The sequence below is a fragment of the Hemiscyllium ocellatum genome, chromosome 36 (assembly GCF_020745735.1).
Source record: "Hemiscyllium ocellatum isolate sHemOce1 chromosome 36, sHemOce1.pat.X.cur, whole genome shotgun sequence".
In the NCBI taxonomy this organism is placed as follows: Eukaryota; Metazoa; Chordata; class Chondrichthyes; order Orectolobiformes; family Hemiscylliidae; genus Hemiscyllium; species Hemiscyllium ocellatum.
The window spans coordinates 47,628,953-47,647,640 of NC_083436.1; the positions used below are offsets into that span (position 1 = coordinate 47,628,953).

Genomic DNA, 18,688 nt, shown 5'->3' on the forward strand with positions numbered 1-18,688 from the left:
GATAGAGAACTGACTAATGGGCAGGAGCAGTTGGGGGATTGGAACTCCAATACTGTTTATAATATGTATTAATGACTTGGAGGAAGTAAGTAAATGTAACATAGCCCAATTTGCACCAAACATTAAATTGGGCATTTGACAAGGTTCTGCAGATAGATTGTTTACCAAGGCTAGATCACATGGAATCCAGGAAGATCCAACTACTTGGATACAAAATTGGACTGAGGAAGAAGACAGAGGGTGGTGGTGGGGGGTTGCTTTTCAGACTGGAGGGCTATGACCAGCAGTATGATTTTGGTCATTTATATAAATAACTTGGATGTGAACATAGGAAGAATGGTTAGTACGTTTGCAGATGACACTAAAATTGGTGGTGTGGTGAACAGTGAAGGAGGTTATCTCAGAGTACAACAGAACATTGATGGCCCGAGGAGTGGCAGATGGAGATTAATTTAGATAAGTTTGAGGTATTACATCTTTGTATGCAAATCAGGGCAGAACTTATACAATTAATGGGAGGACTCTGGGGAGTATTGCCAAATAAAGAGACCTTAAAGTGCATGTTCATAGTTCCTTCAAATTGGAGTTGCAGATAGATAGGATAGTGAAGCAAGCATTTAGTATGCTTGCCTTTATTGGTCAGTGTAATGAGTATAGAGGTTGGAATGTCATTATGCAGTTGTACAGGATAGGCCATTTTTGGAATACTGCGTTCAATTCTGATCCCCCTCTAATGGAAAGATGTTGTTAAACTTGAATAGGTTCAGAAAAGATTAACAAGGACGTTGCCAAAGTTGGAGTGTTTAAGCTAATAGGGAGAGGCTGAAGAGGCTGGGGCTGTTTTTCCTGGAGCCTCAAGGGCTGAGGGGTGACCTTACAGAGGTTTATAAAATCATGAGGAGCACGAAAAGGGTGACTAGCCAAGGTTTTTTTTCCCGGTGTGAGGGGGGGCGCATTGGTCCAGAACTAGAGGACATAGGTTTAAGGTGAAAGGGGAAAGATGTAAAAGATGCAAATTCTTCAAGCAGAGGGTGATGCATGTATGGAATGAACTGCCAGAGGAAGTGATGGAGTCTGATACAATGTTGTGGTTCTGTTCGCCCAGCTGGGAATTTGCGTTGCAGATTTTCGTCCCCTGTCTAGGTGACATCCTCAGTGCTTGGGAGCCTCCTGTGAAGCGCTTCTGTGATCTTTCCTCCAGCATTTGTAGTGGTTTGAATCTGCCGCTTCCGGTTGTCAGTTCCAGCTGTCCGCTGCATTGGCCGGTACAGAGAACAGCCAGGGAATTCCTAGAGGCATGGCACTCATCCACAGATTCAATCAGTAAGCACATCGACCTGGACCCAATATACCGGCCACTGCAGCGGACAGCTGGAATTGACAACCGGAAGCGGCAGATTCAAACCACTACAAATGCCGGAGGAAAGATCACAGAAGTGCTTCACAGGAGGCTCCCAAGCACTGAGGGTGTCACCGCGACAGGGGACGAAACATCTGAACACAAATTCCCAGCTCGGTGAACAGAACCACAACAACGAGCACCCGGGCTACAAATCTTCTCCCAAACTTTGAACACCTCTGGTACAATTACAAGGCATCTGGATGGGTATATGAATGGGAAGGGTTTAAAGGGATATGGGCCAAATGCTGACACAAATGGGATGAGATTATATTAGGATATCTGGTCAGCGTGGGCAGATTGGACTGAACTGTCTGTTTCAATGCTATATAACACTATTGTTCAAGTGAAATCAAGGGTTCTGGGGAAAAGGCAAGAAGGTGGATATAAGGGATGCCAGATCAGCCATGATCCTACTTAATGGTGGAAGAGACTCAAGGGCTGAACAACCTGCTCCTAGTCCTATTTCATATTATGTTACAGGAAAGCTGATGGAATGTTGACCGTTATTTCAAGGAGTTGGAGCAGAAGACTAGGGAAGTCTCGCTGCAACTGTACAAAGGTGCTGGTGAGACCTCACCTGGAGTACTAAGAGCAGTACTGGTCTCCTTATTTAAGGAAAACATATTTCATTGGAGACTGTTCACAGAAGGTTCTTTGGAACAATCCCTGGTACGGAGGGATTGCCTTATGAGCAAAAGCTAAATTAATTTGGATTCTATTCACTGCAGTCAAGAAGAATACAAGGTGATCTCATTGAAACATAGTGTATTCTTAAGTGGCTTGACAGAGTAAATGCTGATATGTTACACCTCAAGGGAGAGTCTTGAACTGTTTCACATAGTCTCAGAATTAAGTGGCCCGAATTCCTTTCCACAGGGAGCTGTAGGACAGAGTGCTTGTGTATATTTAAGGGTAAGATTGATTGCTGATCAGTAGGGAAATGTAAGGTAAGTTTGTTTTTGTTCTTGTATATATCAACATTCTAATCAATTATTCAGTGAGACAAGTGAGGAAATAGCTAGGGTACCAGTAATATTTTTCAATTCTTTTCTGGCCGCAAGAAAAGTCTGAGAGAACTGGAGGACAGCCAATGTGGTAGTAGTATTCAAGTAGGGAGCGAAAGATAAACCAGGAAACTAAGTTAGTCAGCTGCAAATGTGTTGCTGGTCAAAGCACAGCAGGCCAGGCAGCATCTCAGGAATAGAGAATTCGACGTTTCGAGCATAAGCCCTTCATCAGGAATAAGAGAGAGAGCCAAGCAGGCTAAGATAAAAGGTAGGGAGGAGGGACTAGGGGGAGGGGCGATGGAGGTGGGATAGGTGGAAGGAGGTCAAAGTAAGGGTGATAGGCCGGAGTGGGGTGGGGGCGGAGAGGTCAGGAAGAGGATTGCAGGTTAGGAGGGCGGTGCTGAGTTGAGGGAACCGACTGAGACAAGGTGGGGGGAGGGGAAATGAGGAAACTGGAGAAATCTGAATTCATACCTTGTGGTTGGAGGGTTCCCAGGCGGAAGATGAGGCGCTCCTCCTCCAGCCGTCGTGTAGTTGTGTTCTGCCGGTGGAGGAGTCCAAGGACCTGCATGTCCTCGGTGGAGTGGGAGGGAGAGTTAAAGTGTTGAGCCACGGGGTGATTGGGTTGGTTGGTTCGGGCGGCCCGGAGGTGTTCTCTGAAGCGTTCCGCAAGTAAGCGGCCTGTCTCACCAATATAGAGGAGGCCACATCGGGTGCAGCGGATGCAATAGATGATGTGTGTGGAGGTACAGGTGAACTTGTGGCGGATATGGAAGGATCCCTTGGGGCCTTGGAGGGAAGTGAGTGTGGAGGTGTGGGCGCAAGTTTTCCATTTCCTGCGGTTGCAGGGGAAGGTGCCGGGGGTGGAGGTTGGGTTGGTGGGGGGGTGTGGATCTGACGAGGGAGTCACGAAGGGAGTGGTCCTTGCGGAACGCTGATAGGGGAGGGGAGGGAAATATATCCTTGGTGGTGGGGTCCGTTTGGAGGTGGCGGAAATGGCGGCGGATGATACGTTATATGCAGAGGTTGGTGGGGTGGTAGGTGAGAACCAGTGGGGTTCTGTCTTGGTGGCGGTTGGAGGAGCGGGGCTCAAGGGCGGAGGAGCGGGAAGTGGAGGAGATGCGGTGGAGGGCATCGTCGATCACGTCTGGGGGGAATCTGCGGTCCTTGAAGAAGGAGGCCATCTGGGCTGTGCGGTGTTGGAATTGGTCCTCCTGGGAGCAGATGCGGCGGAGACGAAGGAATTGGGAATATGGGATGGCGTTTTTACAGTGGGCAGGGTGGGAGGAGGTGTAGTCCAGGTAGCTGTGGGAGTCAGTCGGTTTATAATAGATGTCAGTGTTGAGTCGGTCGCCCGAGATAGAAATGGAAAGGTCTAGGAAGGGGAGGAAGGAGTCTGAGACAGTCCAGGTGAATTTCAGGTCGGGATGGAAGGTGTTAGTAAAGTTGATGAACTGTTCAACCTCCTCGTGGGAGCACGAGGCAGCGCCGATACAGTCATCGATGTAGCGGAGGAAAAGGTGGGGGGTGGTGCCAGTGTAGTTGCGGAAGATGGACTGTTCCACATATCCTACGAAGAGGCAGGCATAGCTGGGGCCCATGCGGGTGCCCATGGCAACTCCTTTAGTTTGGAGGAAGTGGGAGGATTGAAAAGAGAAGTTATTCAGGGTGAGGACCAGTTCAGTCAGTCGAAGGAGGGTGTCAGTGGAAGGGTACTGGTTGGTGCGGCGGGAAAGGAAGAAGCGGAGGGCTTTGAGTCCTTCGTGATGGGGGATGGAGGTGTACAGGGACTGGATGTCCATCGTGAAAATAAGGCGTTGGGGACCGGGGAAGCGAAAATCCTGGAGGAGGTGGAGGGCGTGGGTGGTGTCCCGAACGTAGGTGGGGAGTTCTTGGACTAAAGGGGACAGGACCGTGTCGAGGTATTGGGAGATGAGTTCGGTGGGGCAGGAGCAGGCTGAGACAATGGGTCGGCCGGGGCAGGCAGGTTTGTGGATTTTGGGCAGGAGGTAGAAACGGGCGGTGCGGGATTGTGGGACTATGAGGTTGGAGGCGGTGGATGGGAGATCCCCTGAGGTGATGAGGTCCTGGATGGTCTGGGAGATGATGGTTTGGTGGTGGGAGGTGGGGTCATGGTCAAGGGGGCGATAAGAGGAGGCGTCCGCGAGCTGGCGTTTGGCTTCAGCGGTATACAGGTCAGTGCGCCAAACTACCACCGCGCCTCCCTTGTCTGCGGGTTTGATGGTGAGGTTGGGATTGGAGCGGAGGGAGTGGAGGGCTGCACGTTCTGAGGGTGAGAGGTTGGAGTGGGTGAGAGGGGTGGACAGGTTGAGTCGGTTAATGTCACGGCGGCAGTTGGCTATAAAGAGGTCGAGGGCGGGTAGGAGGCCAGCACGGGGTGTCCAGGTGGATGGGGTGTGTTGGAGGTGGGAGAAGGGGTCGTCAGAGGGTGGGCGGGAGTCTTGGTTGTGAAAGTAGGCATGGAGGCAAAGGCTGCGGAAGAATTGTTCAATATCTCGCCGCGTGTTGAACTCATTAATCCGAGGGCGTAGGGGAATGAAGGTGAGGCCCCTGCTGAGGACTGATCTTTCATCCTCAGAGAGGGGGAGATCTGGAGGGATGGTGAAAATCCGGCAAGGCTGGGAGCTAGGACCTAAGTTAGTCAGGCTAACCTCTGTGATGGGGAAAATACTGAAAGGAATTCTGAGGGACAGAATTAATCTGCACTTGAAGAGACAGATTAATCAAGAATTATCAGCACGGTTTCATGGGGAGGTCATGTTTGATCAACATGATTGCATTTTTTGAAAATGTGATCAGGTGTGTAGATCAGAGAACCCCGAGTGTGGAAGGAAGCCATTTGGCCTATCAAGTCCACATTGACCCTTCGAAGAGCATCCCACCCAGATCCACTCTTACTATACTCCATTATCTTGCATTTCCCATGACTAATCCACCTAACCTACACATACATGGACACTATGAGCAATTTTCGATGACCAATCCACCTAAACTGCACAACTTTGGACTGTGGGAGGAAACCCACGCAGAAAAGGGGAGAATGTCTGTATGGAGTTTGCACAGTCACCCTGAGGCAGATATCGAACCTGAGTCCCTGGTGTGAGATTCAGTAATGCTAACCACTGACCACAGTGCCACCCAGAGCAATGCATTTCCAGAGACTCCTTAGATATCACTAAGGCTTTTGATGAGATCCCTCACAGCATTATGATAACAAAAGTTAGGAGCCCAAAAGTTTGAAGGAAATTTGGCAAATTGGATCCAGAGCTGTCTGACTGGCAGGAAGCAGGGTTTAAGGGATGTTTTTGTGACTGGAAGCATGTGTCCAATGCTGTTCTGTTGGGCCCTTGCTGCTGTGGTATGTATAAACAATTATAGGTGGAGTGATCAGTAAATTTGTCAATTATACAAAAATTGGTGAGATGGTAAATAGTGAGAAGTATAGCCTTAGATTTCAGGATGGTCAGATGTGCTCATCAGTGGCAAATGAATTTCAATCTAGATACACATGAAGTGATTGTACTTCAGCAGGACAAGCAAGGCAAGGGACTCCATAGAGCGATAGAAATGTACAGCACAGAAACAGATCCTTCGGTCCAACTCATCCATGCCGACCAGATATCCGAAATTAATCTATTCCCATTTGTCCACATTTTGCCCATATCTCTCTAAACCCTTCCTATTCATGTACCCATCCAAATGCCTTTTAAATATTGTAATCATGCCAACCTCACAACATTCTTCCAATAGCAGGGACACAGAATTGCACAAAGTATTCCAATAGTGATCTAACCAATATCCTGTACAGCCCCAAAGTGACCTCCCAACTCCTATACTCAATGCACTGACCAATAAGGCAAACGTACCAAACACCTTCTTCACTATCCTATCTACCTGGGACTCCATTTTCAAAGAACTATGAACCTGCACTCCCAGATCTTTGTTCAGCGACATTTCGCAGGGCCTTATCATTAAGTGTCTAAGCCCTGCCCTGATTTGCCTTTCCAAAATTCAGCATCTCACACAAATCTGAAATGAACTCCATCTGCCACTCCTCAGCCCATTGGCCCATCTGATCAAGATCCCATTGTACTCTGAAGTAATTTTCTTCACTGTCAAAGTACCCATAGTACCCACACCTCCTATGTTCACATCCAAATCATTTATATAAATTATGAAAAGAAGTGGTGCCAACACCAATCCTTTTGGCACACTGCTGATCACAGGCCTCCAGTCTGAAAAGCAACCCTCCACCATCACCCGGTCATCTATCTTGGCCAGTTCTAAATCCAAATAGCTAGTTCTCCCTCTATTCTATGTGATCTAACCTTTCCAATCAGTCCACCATGAGGAACCTCATCAAATGTCATTAAGCGGAGGTTAACCCCCACCCTGCCCCACCGTTTCAGAACTAAACCAAAACACTTAAACAGGAGCACCTGGTCCTATAATCTGTAAAAACAGTGCAAAAAATGTATTTAGCACTACTTTTCAGCAACTTCCTGTGGATAAACAGAATAAATCCCAGACACTCACTTTAAAATCAACAAGTAACAATTTATTTATCTAACAGTGAACAAATTAACTGAACTATTAACAAACCAAATAAATCCCTTCTAACTACTAACTATTCCTGAATAAAGCAAGACTCTAATGGTATGCTGTTCAAATAAATACAAATCCCACTCATGAAAAAAGTAGAATTTGGACTCTTGAAACTACAGCCAAGTTACATGTCTTACACTATGTCTTGTGCCTTCTCCGTCAATTCTCCTGTCAGGAATAATAACGAGTTGTGCCATTGGTATCACTGTTACTTAGATGGTGCTTTCTCCAAGATATACAGGAGGCTGTGAAAGCCAGCAATTCTCAAAAGTGGAGGGCCGTTAGCTCTAGTGGATGGCAGATAGTTCTGGAGTCTTTGTCCAACTGTTCCCTTCTCTTTATATCCATGATGACATATCAATATTTCTTACAATAGAATTGGTCCTATGTTGTCAAAATCTTCAGATTTAAATTTACTAGGCTTTTGGTTTCTAAACACCTGGTTCAAATTGATTGGCTAAATTCAAAAGCCTGTTATCTTCATTAAAAACTGTTGTCTGGCCTGTTATACCGACTCAACACAGACATCTATTATAAACCGACTGACTCCCACAGCTACCTGGACTACACCTCCTCCCACCCTGCCCCCTGTAAAAACGCCATCCCATATTCCCAATTCCTTCGTCTCCGCCGCATCTGCTCCCAGGAGGACCAATTCCAACACCGCACAACCCAGATGGCCTCCTTCTTCAAGGACCGCAGATTCCCCCCAGACGTGATCGACGATGCCCTCCACCGCATCTCCTCCACTTCCCGCTCCTCCGCCCTTGAGCCCCGCTCCTCCAACCGCCACCAAGACAGAACCCCACTGGTTCTCACCTACCACCCCACCAACCTGCGCATACAACGTATTATCCGCCGCCATTTCCGCCACCTCCAAACGGACCCCACCACCAAGGATATATTTCCCTCCCCTCCCCTATCAGCGTTCCGCAAGGACCACTCCCTTCGTGACTCCCTTGTCAGATCCACACCCCCCACCAACCCAACCTCCACCCCCGGCACCTTCCCCTGCAACCGCAGGAAATGTAAAACTTGCGCCCACACCTCCACACTCACTTCCCTCCAAGGCCCCAAGGGATCCTTCCATATCCGCCACAAGTTCACCTGTACCTCCACACACATCATCTATTGCATCCGCTGCACCCGATGTGGCCTCCTCTATATTGGTGAGACAGGCCGCTTACTTGCGGAACGCTTCAGAGAACACCTCTGGGCCGCCCGAACCAACCAACCCAATCACCCCGTGGCTCAACACTTTAACTCCCCCTCCCACTCCACCGAGGACATGCAGGTCCTTGGACTCCTCCACCGGCAGAACACAACTACACGACGGCTGGAGGAGGAGCGCCTCATCTTCCGCCTGGGAACCCTCCAACCACAAGGTATGAATTCAGATTTCTCCAGCTTCCTCATTTCCCCTCCCCCCACCTTGTCTCAGTCGGTTCCCTCAACTCAGCACCGCCCTCCTAACCTGCAATCCTCTTCCTGACCTCTCCGCCCCCACCCCACTCCGGCCTATCACCCTCACCTTGACCTCCTTCCACCTATCCCACCTCCATCGCCCCTCCCCCTAGTCCCTCCTCCCTACCTTTTATCTCAGCCGGCTTGGCTCTCTCTCTCTTATTCCTGATGAAGGGCTTATGCTCGAAACGTCGAATTCTCTATTCCTGAGATGCTGCCTAACCTGCTGTGCTTTGACCAGCAACACATTTGCAGCTGTTAACTGTACAGCCTTTCAATACAAGTGTTTCAATTTGCATGCTCTCTGTGCATTCACAAACTTTCAAGCTGCTGCTCACAAACATGCGTTTTAAATTTCTAAGTACAGAAAATGCACATGATCTTTTCAAGGGACCATGCAATACTCCACCCCCAGCACTTTACAAACACCAAATTCTATCTCCAAATCTAAATGTACTCTACCCAAATTCACAACATAACCCCTTACTGAAGTCCATACAGATTACATCCACCAGTCTGCCCTCATCAATCCTCTATGTTACTTCCTTAAAAGAATTCAATCAAGGTCATGAGACATGATTCCCCATGCACAAAGCCATGCTGACTATCCCTAACCATCCTTGCCTTTCCAAATACATGTAAATCCTGTCTCTCAAGGTTCTCTCCAACAACTTGCCCACCACCGATGTCATGCTCACCAGTTTATCATTCCCTGGTTTTTCCTTACCACTGTTTTTAAATAGTGGCACCACGTTAGCCAACCTCCAGTCTTCTGGCACCTCATCTGTGGCTACTGATGATACAAATGTCTCAGCAAGAGACCGGCAATCATTTCCCTAGCTTCCTACAGAGTTCTAGGGTATGCCTGATCAGGTAGGCGAAAGTAAGTACTGCAGATGCTAAAGATTAGAGTCAGGGGTGTGGTGCTGGAAAAGCACAGCAGGTCAGGCAGCATCGAAAGAGCAGGAAAATGTGAATCCTTCTCCCCTGCACTAGTTTCTCAGCCCTGCATGAATCTGCTCTATCCATCTATTCTTACCCTCACTAGCTCGTGGCACTGGGAGTAATCCAGATATTACTACCCCCGAGGACCTATTTTTTAAATTTCTGCCTAACATCCTATATTCTCTCCTCAGAATCTCATCCTTTGCTCTTCCTATATCAATTAATTCAAATGCGTATAATGACCTCCTGCTAGTCCCTCCCCACTCTGAGAATATGACTCTATGAGGGTACAGAATCGAGATACACAGCATTAAGACAAATCCTTTGATCCACCCGTCCAGGCTGACCAAGTATTCGAAATTAATCCAGTCTCATTTACCAGGACTTGGCCCATATCCTTTTATACTGTTCCCATTCATATCTAATTCATACCTATTCATGCCTTTTAAATGTTGTAACTGTACCAACCTCCAACATTTCCTATGATAGCTCATTCCATTCAAACAACACCCTCTGTGAGAAGATATTCTTTATTCTGGCACCAGGAACGCAACACACCATTCCGATTTCTCACTGTTGGCTGCTGACACATCTGTCTGTGCCTTTAACTAGAGAGTGCCCAATCACAATCCATCACCTGGAACCTGATGTATATTATAGCCAGTCTCGGTACCAGAAACCTGGCTATCCTTCTACATTCCCGAGAGTCCATCACCCTCAACATTTTCCAAGACAGTATACTTGTTTGAGATGTGGATAGCCACAGAAGACTTCTGCATGACCTGCCTTCCTCGCCTATATTTCCTAGAGATAACCCATCAACCTAACTGTATCTGCAGTTTTTCTCCCTTCCTACAACTGCCATCCATCACACCCCCTCATTGCTTCCAACTGCCACTCCAACCAATCCATGTGATCCAATAGTATTCGCAACCAAATTCACTTCCTGCAGACATAATAGTCAGTAACATGGAAACTCTCCCTAATCTGACAGGAAGAACACACCACTCTACTAAAGGCCATCTTTGCTTCTTAACAATTTACACACTTAGAAACTAGCACCGTCTTACTGCTCTGAAAAACTGCTCCAGACTAACTTAGTCACTATGTTTTAGATTTTTAAAGTTTAATCAAGAGACAGATCTCAATAAAACATATAATGAAAAAAGAACCCACTCCACTCACTATTGTAGCTTTACAAACTAAACAGTAAAGTTATTCTTATTCCCTGAGCTGTCTCATATCTGTACTTTAACAACTTAGTTGCCCCCCTGCTGACAGCTCTCCCACACAGGTTTCTCCAAGGTCAGCTGTGAATTTTGAAGCTTAGACAAGCTTTCATGTCCAGAGATACTTAAAAATTAACCAGCAGAGGCAGTAGCTATGCAGATTCACTGCTTAGTCAGACAGCAGTGTAGACTTCTTTCCCTGTTTGAATAATTTCCCATGTGGTTACCACCTTTGTCTGTCTTCCTCCATTTTCAAAGTGCCATTGTTTTGATATGTTTCCCTGCTCCAAGAATCCAAGAAAATCAGCTTTAACAGTGAAAATACCTCAAAAAAAAAAAGCAGCTCTTACGCCACAATTTTTTCCTTTCCTTCCTCTTGGATTACCCTGAACCCTTTGCGAACAGTAGGACCTTGGGAAATACCAAGGATCAGAGGAACTTTGGAATTCATGCTCACCGGTCCTTTAAAGTTACAAGAAAGGTAGATATAGTTGAGAAGGCAGAGGTAGAGAATTTAAGAGCAGGGAAGTGATGCTGGAACTGTGTAAAACGTTGTTCGGAAAACAGTTTGTGGGCTGTTCTGGAATACATGTTATAGGAGGGATGTAATCGCACTGGACAGTGCGCAGACAAGATTAACCAGGATGTTGTTTGGGCTGGAGAACTTTAATTATGAAGAGAAATTGCATAGACTACACAGGTTGTTTTCCTTGGAGCAGGGAAGACTGGGGAAGGATCATGGTTGAGTTGTATAAAATTGAGAGCGCCATAGAAAGGATAAACAGGAAGAGACTTTTGCACCTTGGTGAAGGGATCAATGACTAAGGACATACATCAAAGTTTAGGGGCAGGAGGTTTAGAAGGGATGTCAGGAAAAATGTTTTCACCCAGAGGGTGATGGGAATCGACAACACTACCTGAAAAGGCAGTCGAGGCAGAAACTTCACAACATTTCAGAAGTATTTAGACCTGCACTTGTGATACCAAAAACACACAGCTATGAGCCAAGTAATGGAAAACAGGATAAGTATAGTTAGGTGTTCATTTATGACCAGCTCAGACTTGATAGGCTGAAGGGCCTATTTCTGTACTGTAGACATCTGGGGCTCTAAGCCTCTCTGAAAACTCTTCAAATATCACCAGTAAGTTAGTTCGCTGCCATTAATTAACCCATATTTGTTAAGCAACTATTATATTGTCCCAAAGTATCATCAACAGCTTTCCCAACAGCAAGTTTAAACTGATTAACATCTAACAGCTGAATATATATTTTTTTGAACAACAGTGTGACATTTACAGCTCTACACACCTGACACTATCCTAGTTTAACATAACACTGTATAAGAGAGTCTTGGAGTCATAGAGATGTACAGCATGGAACAGACCCTTCGTCCAACCCCTCCATATCGACCAGCTATCCCAACCCAATCAAGTCCCACCTGCCAGCACCCAGCCCATATCCCTCCAAACCCTTCCTATTCATGTACCCATCCACATGTCTCTTAAATGTTGCAAATGTACCAGCCTCCACTACTTCCTCTGGCAGCTCATTCCATACATTTACCACCCTCTGTGTGAAAAAAATGCCCTTAGGTCTCTTTCATATCTTTCCTCTCTCACTATAAACCTATACCCTCTAGTTCTGGACTCCCCAATCCCAGGGAAAAGACTTTGTCTATTTATCCTATCTATGCCCCTCATAATTTTATAAACCTCTATCAGGTCACCACTCAGCCTCCAACGCTCCAGGGAAAACAGCCCCAGCCTGTTTAGCCTCTCCCTATAGCTCAAATCCTCCAACCCTGGCAACATCCTTGTAAGTCTTTTCTGAACCCTTTCAAGTTTCACAACATCTTTACAACAGGAAGGAGACCAGAATTGCACACAATATTCTAACAGCGGCCTGTACAGCCGCAACATGACCTCCCAACTCCTGTACTCAATACTCTGATCAATAAAGGAAAGCATACCAAACACCTTCTTCACTATCCTATCTACTGTGACTCCACTTTCAAGGAGCTATGAACCTGCACTCCAAGTTCTCTTTGTTCAGCAACACTCCCTAGGACCTTTACCATTAAGTGTATAAATCCTGCTCAGATTTGCTTTCCCAAAATGCAACACCTCGCATTTATCTGAATTGAACTCCATCTGCCACGTCTCAGCCCATTGGCCCATCTGGTCAAGATCCTGTTGTAATCTGAGGTAACCTTCTTCACTGTCCACTACACCTCCAATTTTGGTGTCATCTGCAAACCTACTAACTGGACCTCTTATGCTTGCATCCAAATCAGTTATGTAAATGACAAAAAGTAGAGGACCCAGCACCGATCCTTATGGCACTCCACTGTATGAAAACAGAAGTCAACCATTCAACCCATTAAGTCTCCTCTGCCATTCACTGAGATCATGGTTGATCTGATAATCCTCAACTCCACTTCCCTATCTTTGCCCTTTAACCCTCAATTCACTTACAAATTAAAAATATGCCCTTTTCAGTCTTGAATATGCTGAATGACAGCCTCTACAGCCCTCTGCAACAAAGAATGGCACAGATTCACTACTCTGAAGAAAATCCTCATCACCGTCCTAACTGGGTGACATCATTGAAATGATAGCCTCTGCTCCCAGGCTCACCTACAAGAGGCTCACTCCAGATCTATTCTGTCAAGTCACCCAAGAATCATGTATGTATCAATAAATTTACCTGTCATTTTTCTAAATTCTAATAAAGTACAGGCCCAACCTATTTAGCTTCTCCTCATTCGAGTGGATCTGACCATGCCGAGGATCAAACTCGTGAACCTCACTCAGATTGATTCCAAAGCCAGTATTTATTCCACAGATAAAAGACCAAAGCTGCTCACAGTATTCCAGCTGTGGTCTGACTGGTTTGTTATTTAGTTTTAGCAAGATCATTTATTTTGATACTCCAATCCCTTTGAAACACAGGTTAGCATTCAATTTAACTTCCCTATTACATGTTAAATTTGTATTCTAACCTTTTGTGATTTCTGTACAAACATACCCAAATCCCTCTGTGTTGTAGGATTCTGCAGTCTTTGTTCAACACTTCTATTCTTTTTGCCAGAGTGGATAACTTCACATTTACCCACATTATATTCAATTTGCCAAGTTTTTGCCCACTCCCTTAATTTTCTCCAGTCAGTTCTGTTATAACGTGGTAGTTTTGTTCTCATGCAATCCCATGTTATAAGAAAATCACATAACAGCAGCACAATTTAAACTTATGAGGCAGGAATCACATTATAACTAATACACGCTCCAAAGGTTCGCGCTTTAGAAACCGTGTTCCCCAATTCGTCAATCACGTAATCATGACACGGAACAACTTATTTGTCTCTCAACACACTTTATAACATCCTCACCATTTGCTTTCCTGCATATTTTGTGTCATCCACAAATCTGACAATTGTATATTCATTTGGGCAGAGGAGTGGCAGATGGAGTTTAATTTAGATAAACGTGAGGTGTTGCACTTTAGAAAAGCAAATCAGAGCAGGACTTACACACTTAATGGTAAGGTCCTGGGGAGTGTTGCTGAACAGAGACCTTGGAGTGCAGATTCATAGTTCCTTGAAAGTGAGTCAAAGGTAGATAGGATAGTGAAAAAGCATTTGGTATGCTTTCCTTTATGGGCTACAGCATTGAGTATAGAAGTTGGGAGGTCATGTTGCTGCTGTACAGGACATAAGCCACTTTTGGAATATTGCATGCAATTCTGGTCTCACTCTGAAACTAGTAAGGATTCAGAAAAGATTTACAAGGAAGTTGCCAGTGTCGGAGGATTGAGCTGTATGGAGAGGCTGAACAGGCTGGGGCTCTTCTGGACCATCGGAGGCTGACGGGTGACCTTATAAAACTTTATAAAATCATGAGCATAGACATTCTAGATAGACAAGGTCTTTTCCCTGGGGTTGGAGAGTCCAGAACTAGAGGGCATAGGTTTAGGATGAAAGGGGTAATATATAAAAGAGATCTAAGGGGCAATGATTTCACGCAGAAGGTGGTGCATGTATGGAATGAGCTGCCAGAGGAAGTGGTGGAGGCTGACACAATTACAACATTTAAAAGGCATCTGGATGGGTATACATATAGAAAAGGTTTAGACGGATATGAGCTAAGTGTGGGCAAATCGGACTAGATTACGTTAGGATATCTGGTCGGCATGGGCAAGTTGGATGGTAGGGTCTGTCTCTATGACTCTGTAATTATAAATCAAACAACATGAGGTTTTAGTCCAACACATTAATTTGAAATTATTAGCTTTCAGAGCCTTAGGCAAGGTATGATTGGGACAAAAAAAACTTCAGATGGTGGAATCCTAAATAGACAGGCAGGAGGCTGGAAGAACACAGCAAGTAAGGTAGCATGAGGAAGTGCAGTGTCCTAAAGAAGGGTTACACCCAAAACATCAACTTCTGCACCTCCTGATGGTGCCTAGCTTGAAGCAGTATGATAAGGAGGCACAAGATAGTATTTACAAGCAAAAAGTTCACAACTCTAAAACTAGCTGCCCATGTTGAATTCTTTCATTAGTTAGGAGGTAGATTGCTGATTAAAATGTAAAATCCAGATTCCTTTCAAGCCTTTGTCCAGAGACAATTAAAGGTTTTATCAATGTAGAAGGGGTGGTATCTCAGTTTAGACAATGCACTTTAGATGGGAGGTCCCACTTCAAATCTATGTTGGACTACAACGTGGTATCATTTGATTTTTGACCTTGTCCACTGCAGTCTAACGCAGCATCTCTACATCATAATTATAAATAATTATGGTTTCCGTACTCATCCCTGTGACACACCACTAGTTACAGGTTACCATCCTACTAATAGCTCCCTGATCTCAATTCTCTTATCTTCTATTAGATGGCCAACTTTCTATCCACGGTAATATGTTACCTCCAGCACCACAGCTGCTTACCTTATTAAGTAGCCTAACATGCACATTCCTGATGAAGGGCTTACACCCAAAACTTGGACTCTCCTGCTCTTTGGATAACCTGCTGTGCATTTCCAGTACCACCCTTTTTGGCTGACTTCTCCAGCATCTGCAGTTCTCACTTTCTCCTAATATGCAGTACTATCAAATACGTGATATCCACTGTTCCCCCTTTATTTATCCTGCCTGTTACTACATCAAAGAATTCTAACCAATCTGTCAGGCATGATTCCTCTTCATGAAGCAATGCCAACTCTGCCTGATTGCTGATTTCCAAATACTCTGCTCTTACATATGTTATAATAGATTCTAACATTTTACCAATGGACTTTGTGCGTGAGAAATCATGTCTCACAAACTTGATTTAAGTTTTTTGACAAAATAATAATGGGGATTGATGAGGGCAGAGCAGTGGACGTGATTTATATGGCCTTCAGTAAGGCATTCAACAAGGTTGTCCATGGAAGACTAGTTAGCCAGGTTAGATCTCATGGAATACAGGGAGAACTAGCCATTTGAACAGCGAACTGGATCAGACAGAGGGTGGCGGTGGAGGGTTTTTTTCAGATTGGAGGCCTGTGACCAGTGGAGTGCCACAAGGATCGATGCTGAGTCCACTACTTTTCATCATTTATATAAATGATTTGGATGTGAGCATAAGAGGTATTGTTAGTAAGTTTGCAGTTGACACCAAAGTTGGAGGTGTAGTGGACAGCGAAGAAGGTTACTTCAAATTACAACAGGATCTTGACCAGATCGGCCAATGGGCTGAGACGTAGCTGATGGAGTTCAATTCAGATAAATGTGAGGTGCTGCATTTTGGGAAAGCAAATCTTAGCAGGACTTATACACTTAATGGTAAAGGTCCTAGGGAGTGTCGCTGAACAAAGAGACCTTGGAATGCAGGTTCATAGCTCTTTGAAAGTGGAGTCGCAGGTAGATAGGATACCTATCTACAAAGAAGGCAGCCTTTGGTATGCTTTCCTTTATTGGTCAGAGTATTGAGTACAGGAGTTGGGAGGTCATGTTACAGCTGCACAGGACATTGGTTGGGCCACTGTTGGAATACTGTGTGCAATTCTAGTCTCAATTCCTATTGGAAAGATGTTGTGAAACTTGAAAGGGTTCAGAAAAGATTTACAAGGACCCAGGCGAACACATTCTCTGACGGAGGATTTGAGCTATAGGGAGGGGTTGAACAGACTCGCGATGTTTTCCCTGGAGCGTCAGAGGCTGAGGGCTGACCTTATAGAGGTGTATAAAATCATGAGGGGCATGGATAGGATAAATAGACAAAGTCTCTTCCCTGGGATGGGGAGTCCAGAACTAGCTTTAAAGTGAGATGGGAAAAATATAAAAGAGACCTAAGGGCCAATTTTTTTCACACAGAGGGTGGTACGGTGCATGGAATGAGGTGCCAGAGAAAGTGCTGGAGACTAGTACAATTGTAACGTTTAAAGGGCACCTGGATGGGTATATGAATAGGAAGGATGGAGGGATATGGGCTGGGTGCTGGCAGGTGGGACTAGACTGGGTTAGGATATCTGGTCAGCATGGATAAGTTGGACTGAAGGGTCTGTTTCCATGCTTTACATCTCTATGACAGATATCAAGCTAACTGGCCCACAGTAAGCTTTTAAATCTCATTCCCTTCTGAATAGAGGTGTTGCATTGTCAGTTTACTAAGCATTCATCAATTTTCCAAAATTTAAGGATTCTTGGAAGATTACTACCAGGGCATCCATTACTGAAAACAAGAAATAGGAAACAGTGTGGGTCATTGAGCCCTTCAAGGCTAAGCCACCATTCACCATGGCTGATTCTCCCGCAGTGTCCTTGTATCCTTTGATATTTTTAAGATGTAGAAATGCATTCATCTGTCTTCAACGCACGAAGACTGAGCTTTCACAGCACTCTTTAAAGTGGGAAAAAATTCAACTCCCTCAGATAAGAAAATCATCTTCTCCGGGATAAATGACCTAGCCTTATTCTGAGACGATCTCCCATGATTGTACGACCTGCCCTGGAAAGGGGCGATAGGAATAGGGGGCGAATCCCGCTGCGGCTCCTTACCCGTCAGGCGAGTACTCCAGGTTGAAGGCGGCTCCGTGGGTCTTGGTACTAAGAGTTACCGAGTCGGCAGGGTTCATGGAGCCATACAGACTGGTCATGATGCAGTGGGTCTCCCGCCCGGAGTCCACCAGCGGCCCGAGGCCGCGGCCCATCGAACGGCCACGGACCCAGGCGAACACACTGCTCTGACGGTGACGGTAGCGGTAGCTCTGCAAGCCTGGTTCCCCGGACAGAGTTGGCGGCGTCTTCCCGCTCATAGCAGCCCCGGAGCTCTGGCTGCGCAAATACGCCAACCGTCACAACCGCCTTGTTTCTGGTGTCTCCTCACTCTCTTCCGGTCTCCTGCGCTGCCCCCTACACAAACGTTCCCTCAGGGAGGAGCTCACCATAAACAAAGAGTGACCTTAATAGGAAAACTACAAGTTCATTGCTTGGGTAGTAACTGTAAATTTGAAATACCTGTTCTAAATTGTTTTCAGATTAATAGCAAATAGTAGAAGAACTTTACAGATTTAAAAAAATCAGTTTGGAAATTTTAAAAATTACCAACATAGAGATATGTTATGCCTGCGTTTTATGGGAGCTGGTGAGAACCCCTTTGTGAGTCACAGAGACTAAACCCGTCACAAGTTTTAGTTGCTGGAGAAGCTCTGACTCGGAGTTGAAGAACTTGAATATGAATTTAGAACACTGGGACTCTTCAGGAATTAGGAGATTACATTGCTGCTGTGTTTCAGGAGTTTGTCACACAGATATACAGCACAGAAACAGAACCTTCGGTTAAACGAGCGGATGCTGACCAAATGAATAGTCCCAACCGCCACCATTTGGCCCATTTCCCTTTAAATCCTTCATATTCATATTCCCATCCAGATGCATTTTATGTGTTGCAATTGTACCAGCATCCACCACTTCCAATGGCAGCTCATTCCATACACTCACCACCTCACATAAATGTAAATTAAACTCCATCAGCCACT

General features: G+C 45.5%; 1 protein-coding gene across 1 annotated transcript in view; it reads right to left on the reverse strand.

Moving 5' to 3' along the window:
• The window catches only part of wdr32 (WD repeat domain 32), a 101,714-nt gene extending 83,689 nt beyond the window's left edge, over positions 1–18,025 (reverse strand). The window contains exon 1 of the mRNA XM_060851474.1: positions 17,709–18,025. Coding sequence (XP_060707457.1) covers positions 17,709–17,965 — 257 coding nt within the window. The 5' untranslated portion in view covers positions 17,966–18,025. The remainder of the gene's footprint in view (positions 1–17,708) is intronic.
• Between the last annotated feature and the right edge of the window lie 663 nt (positions 18,026–18,688).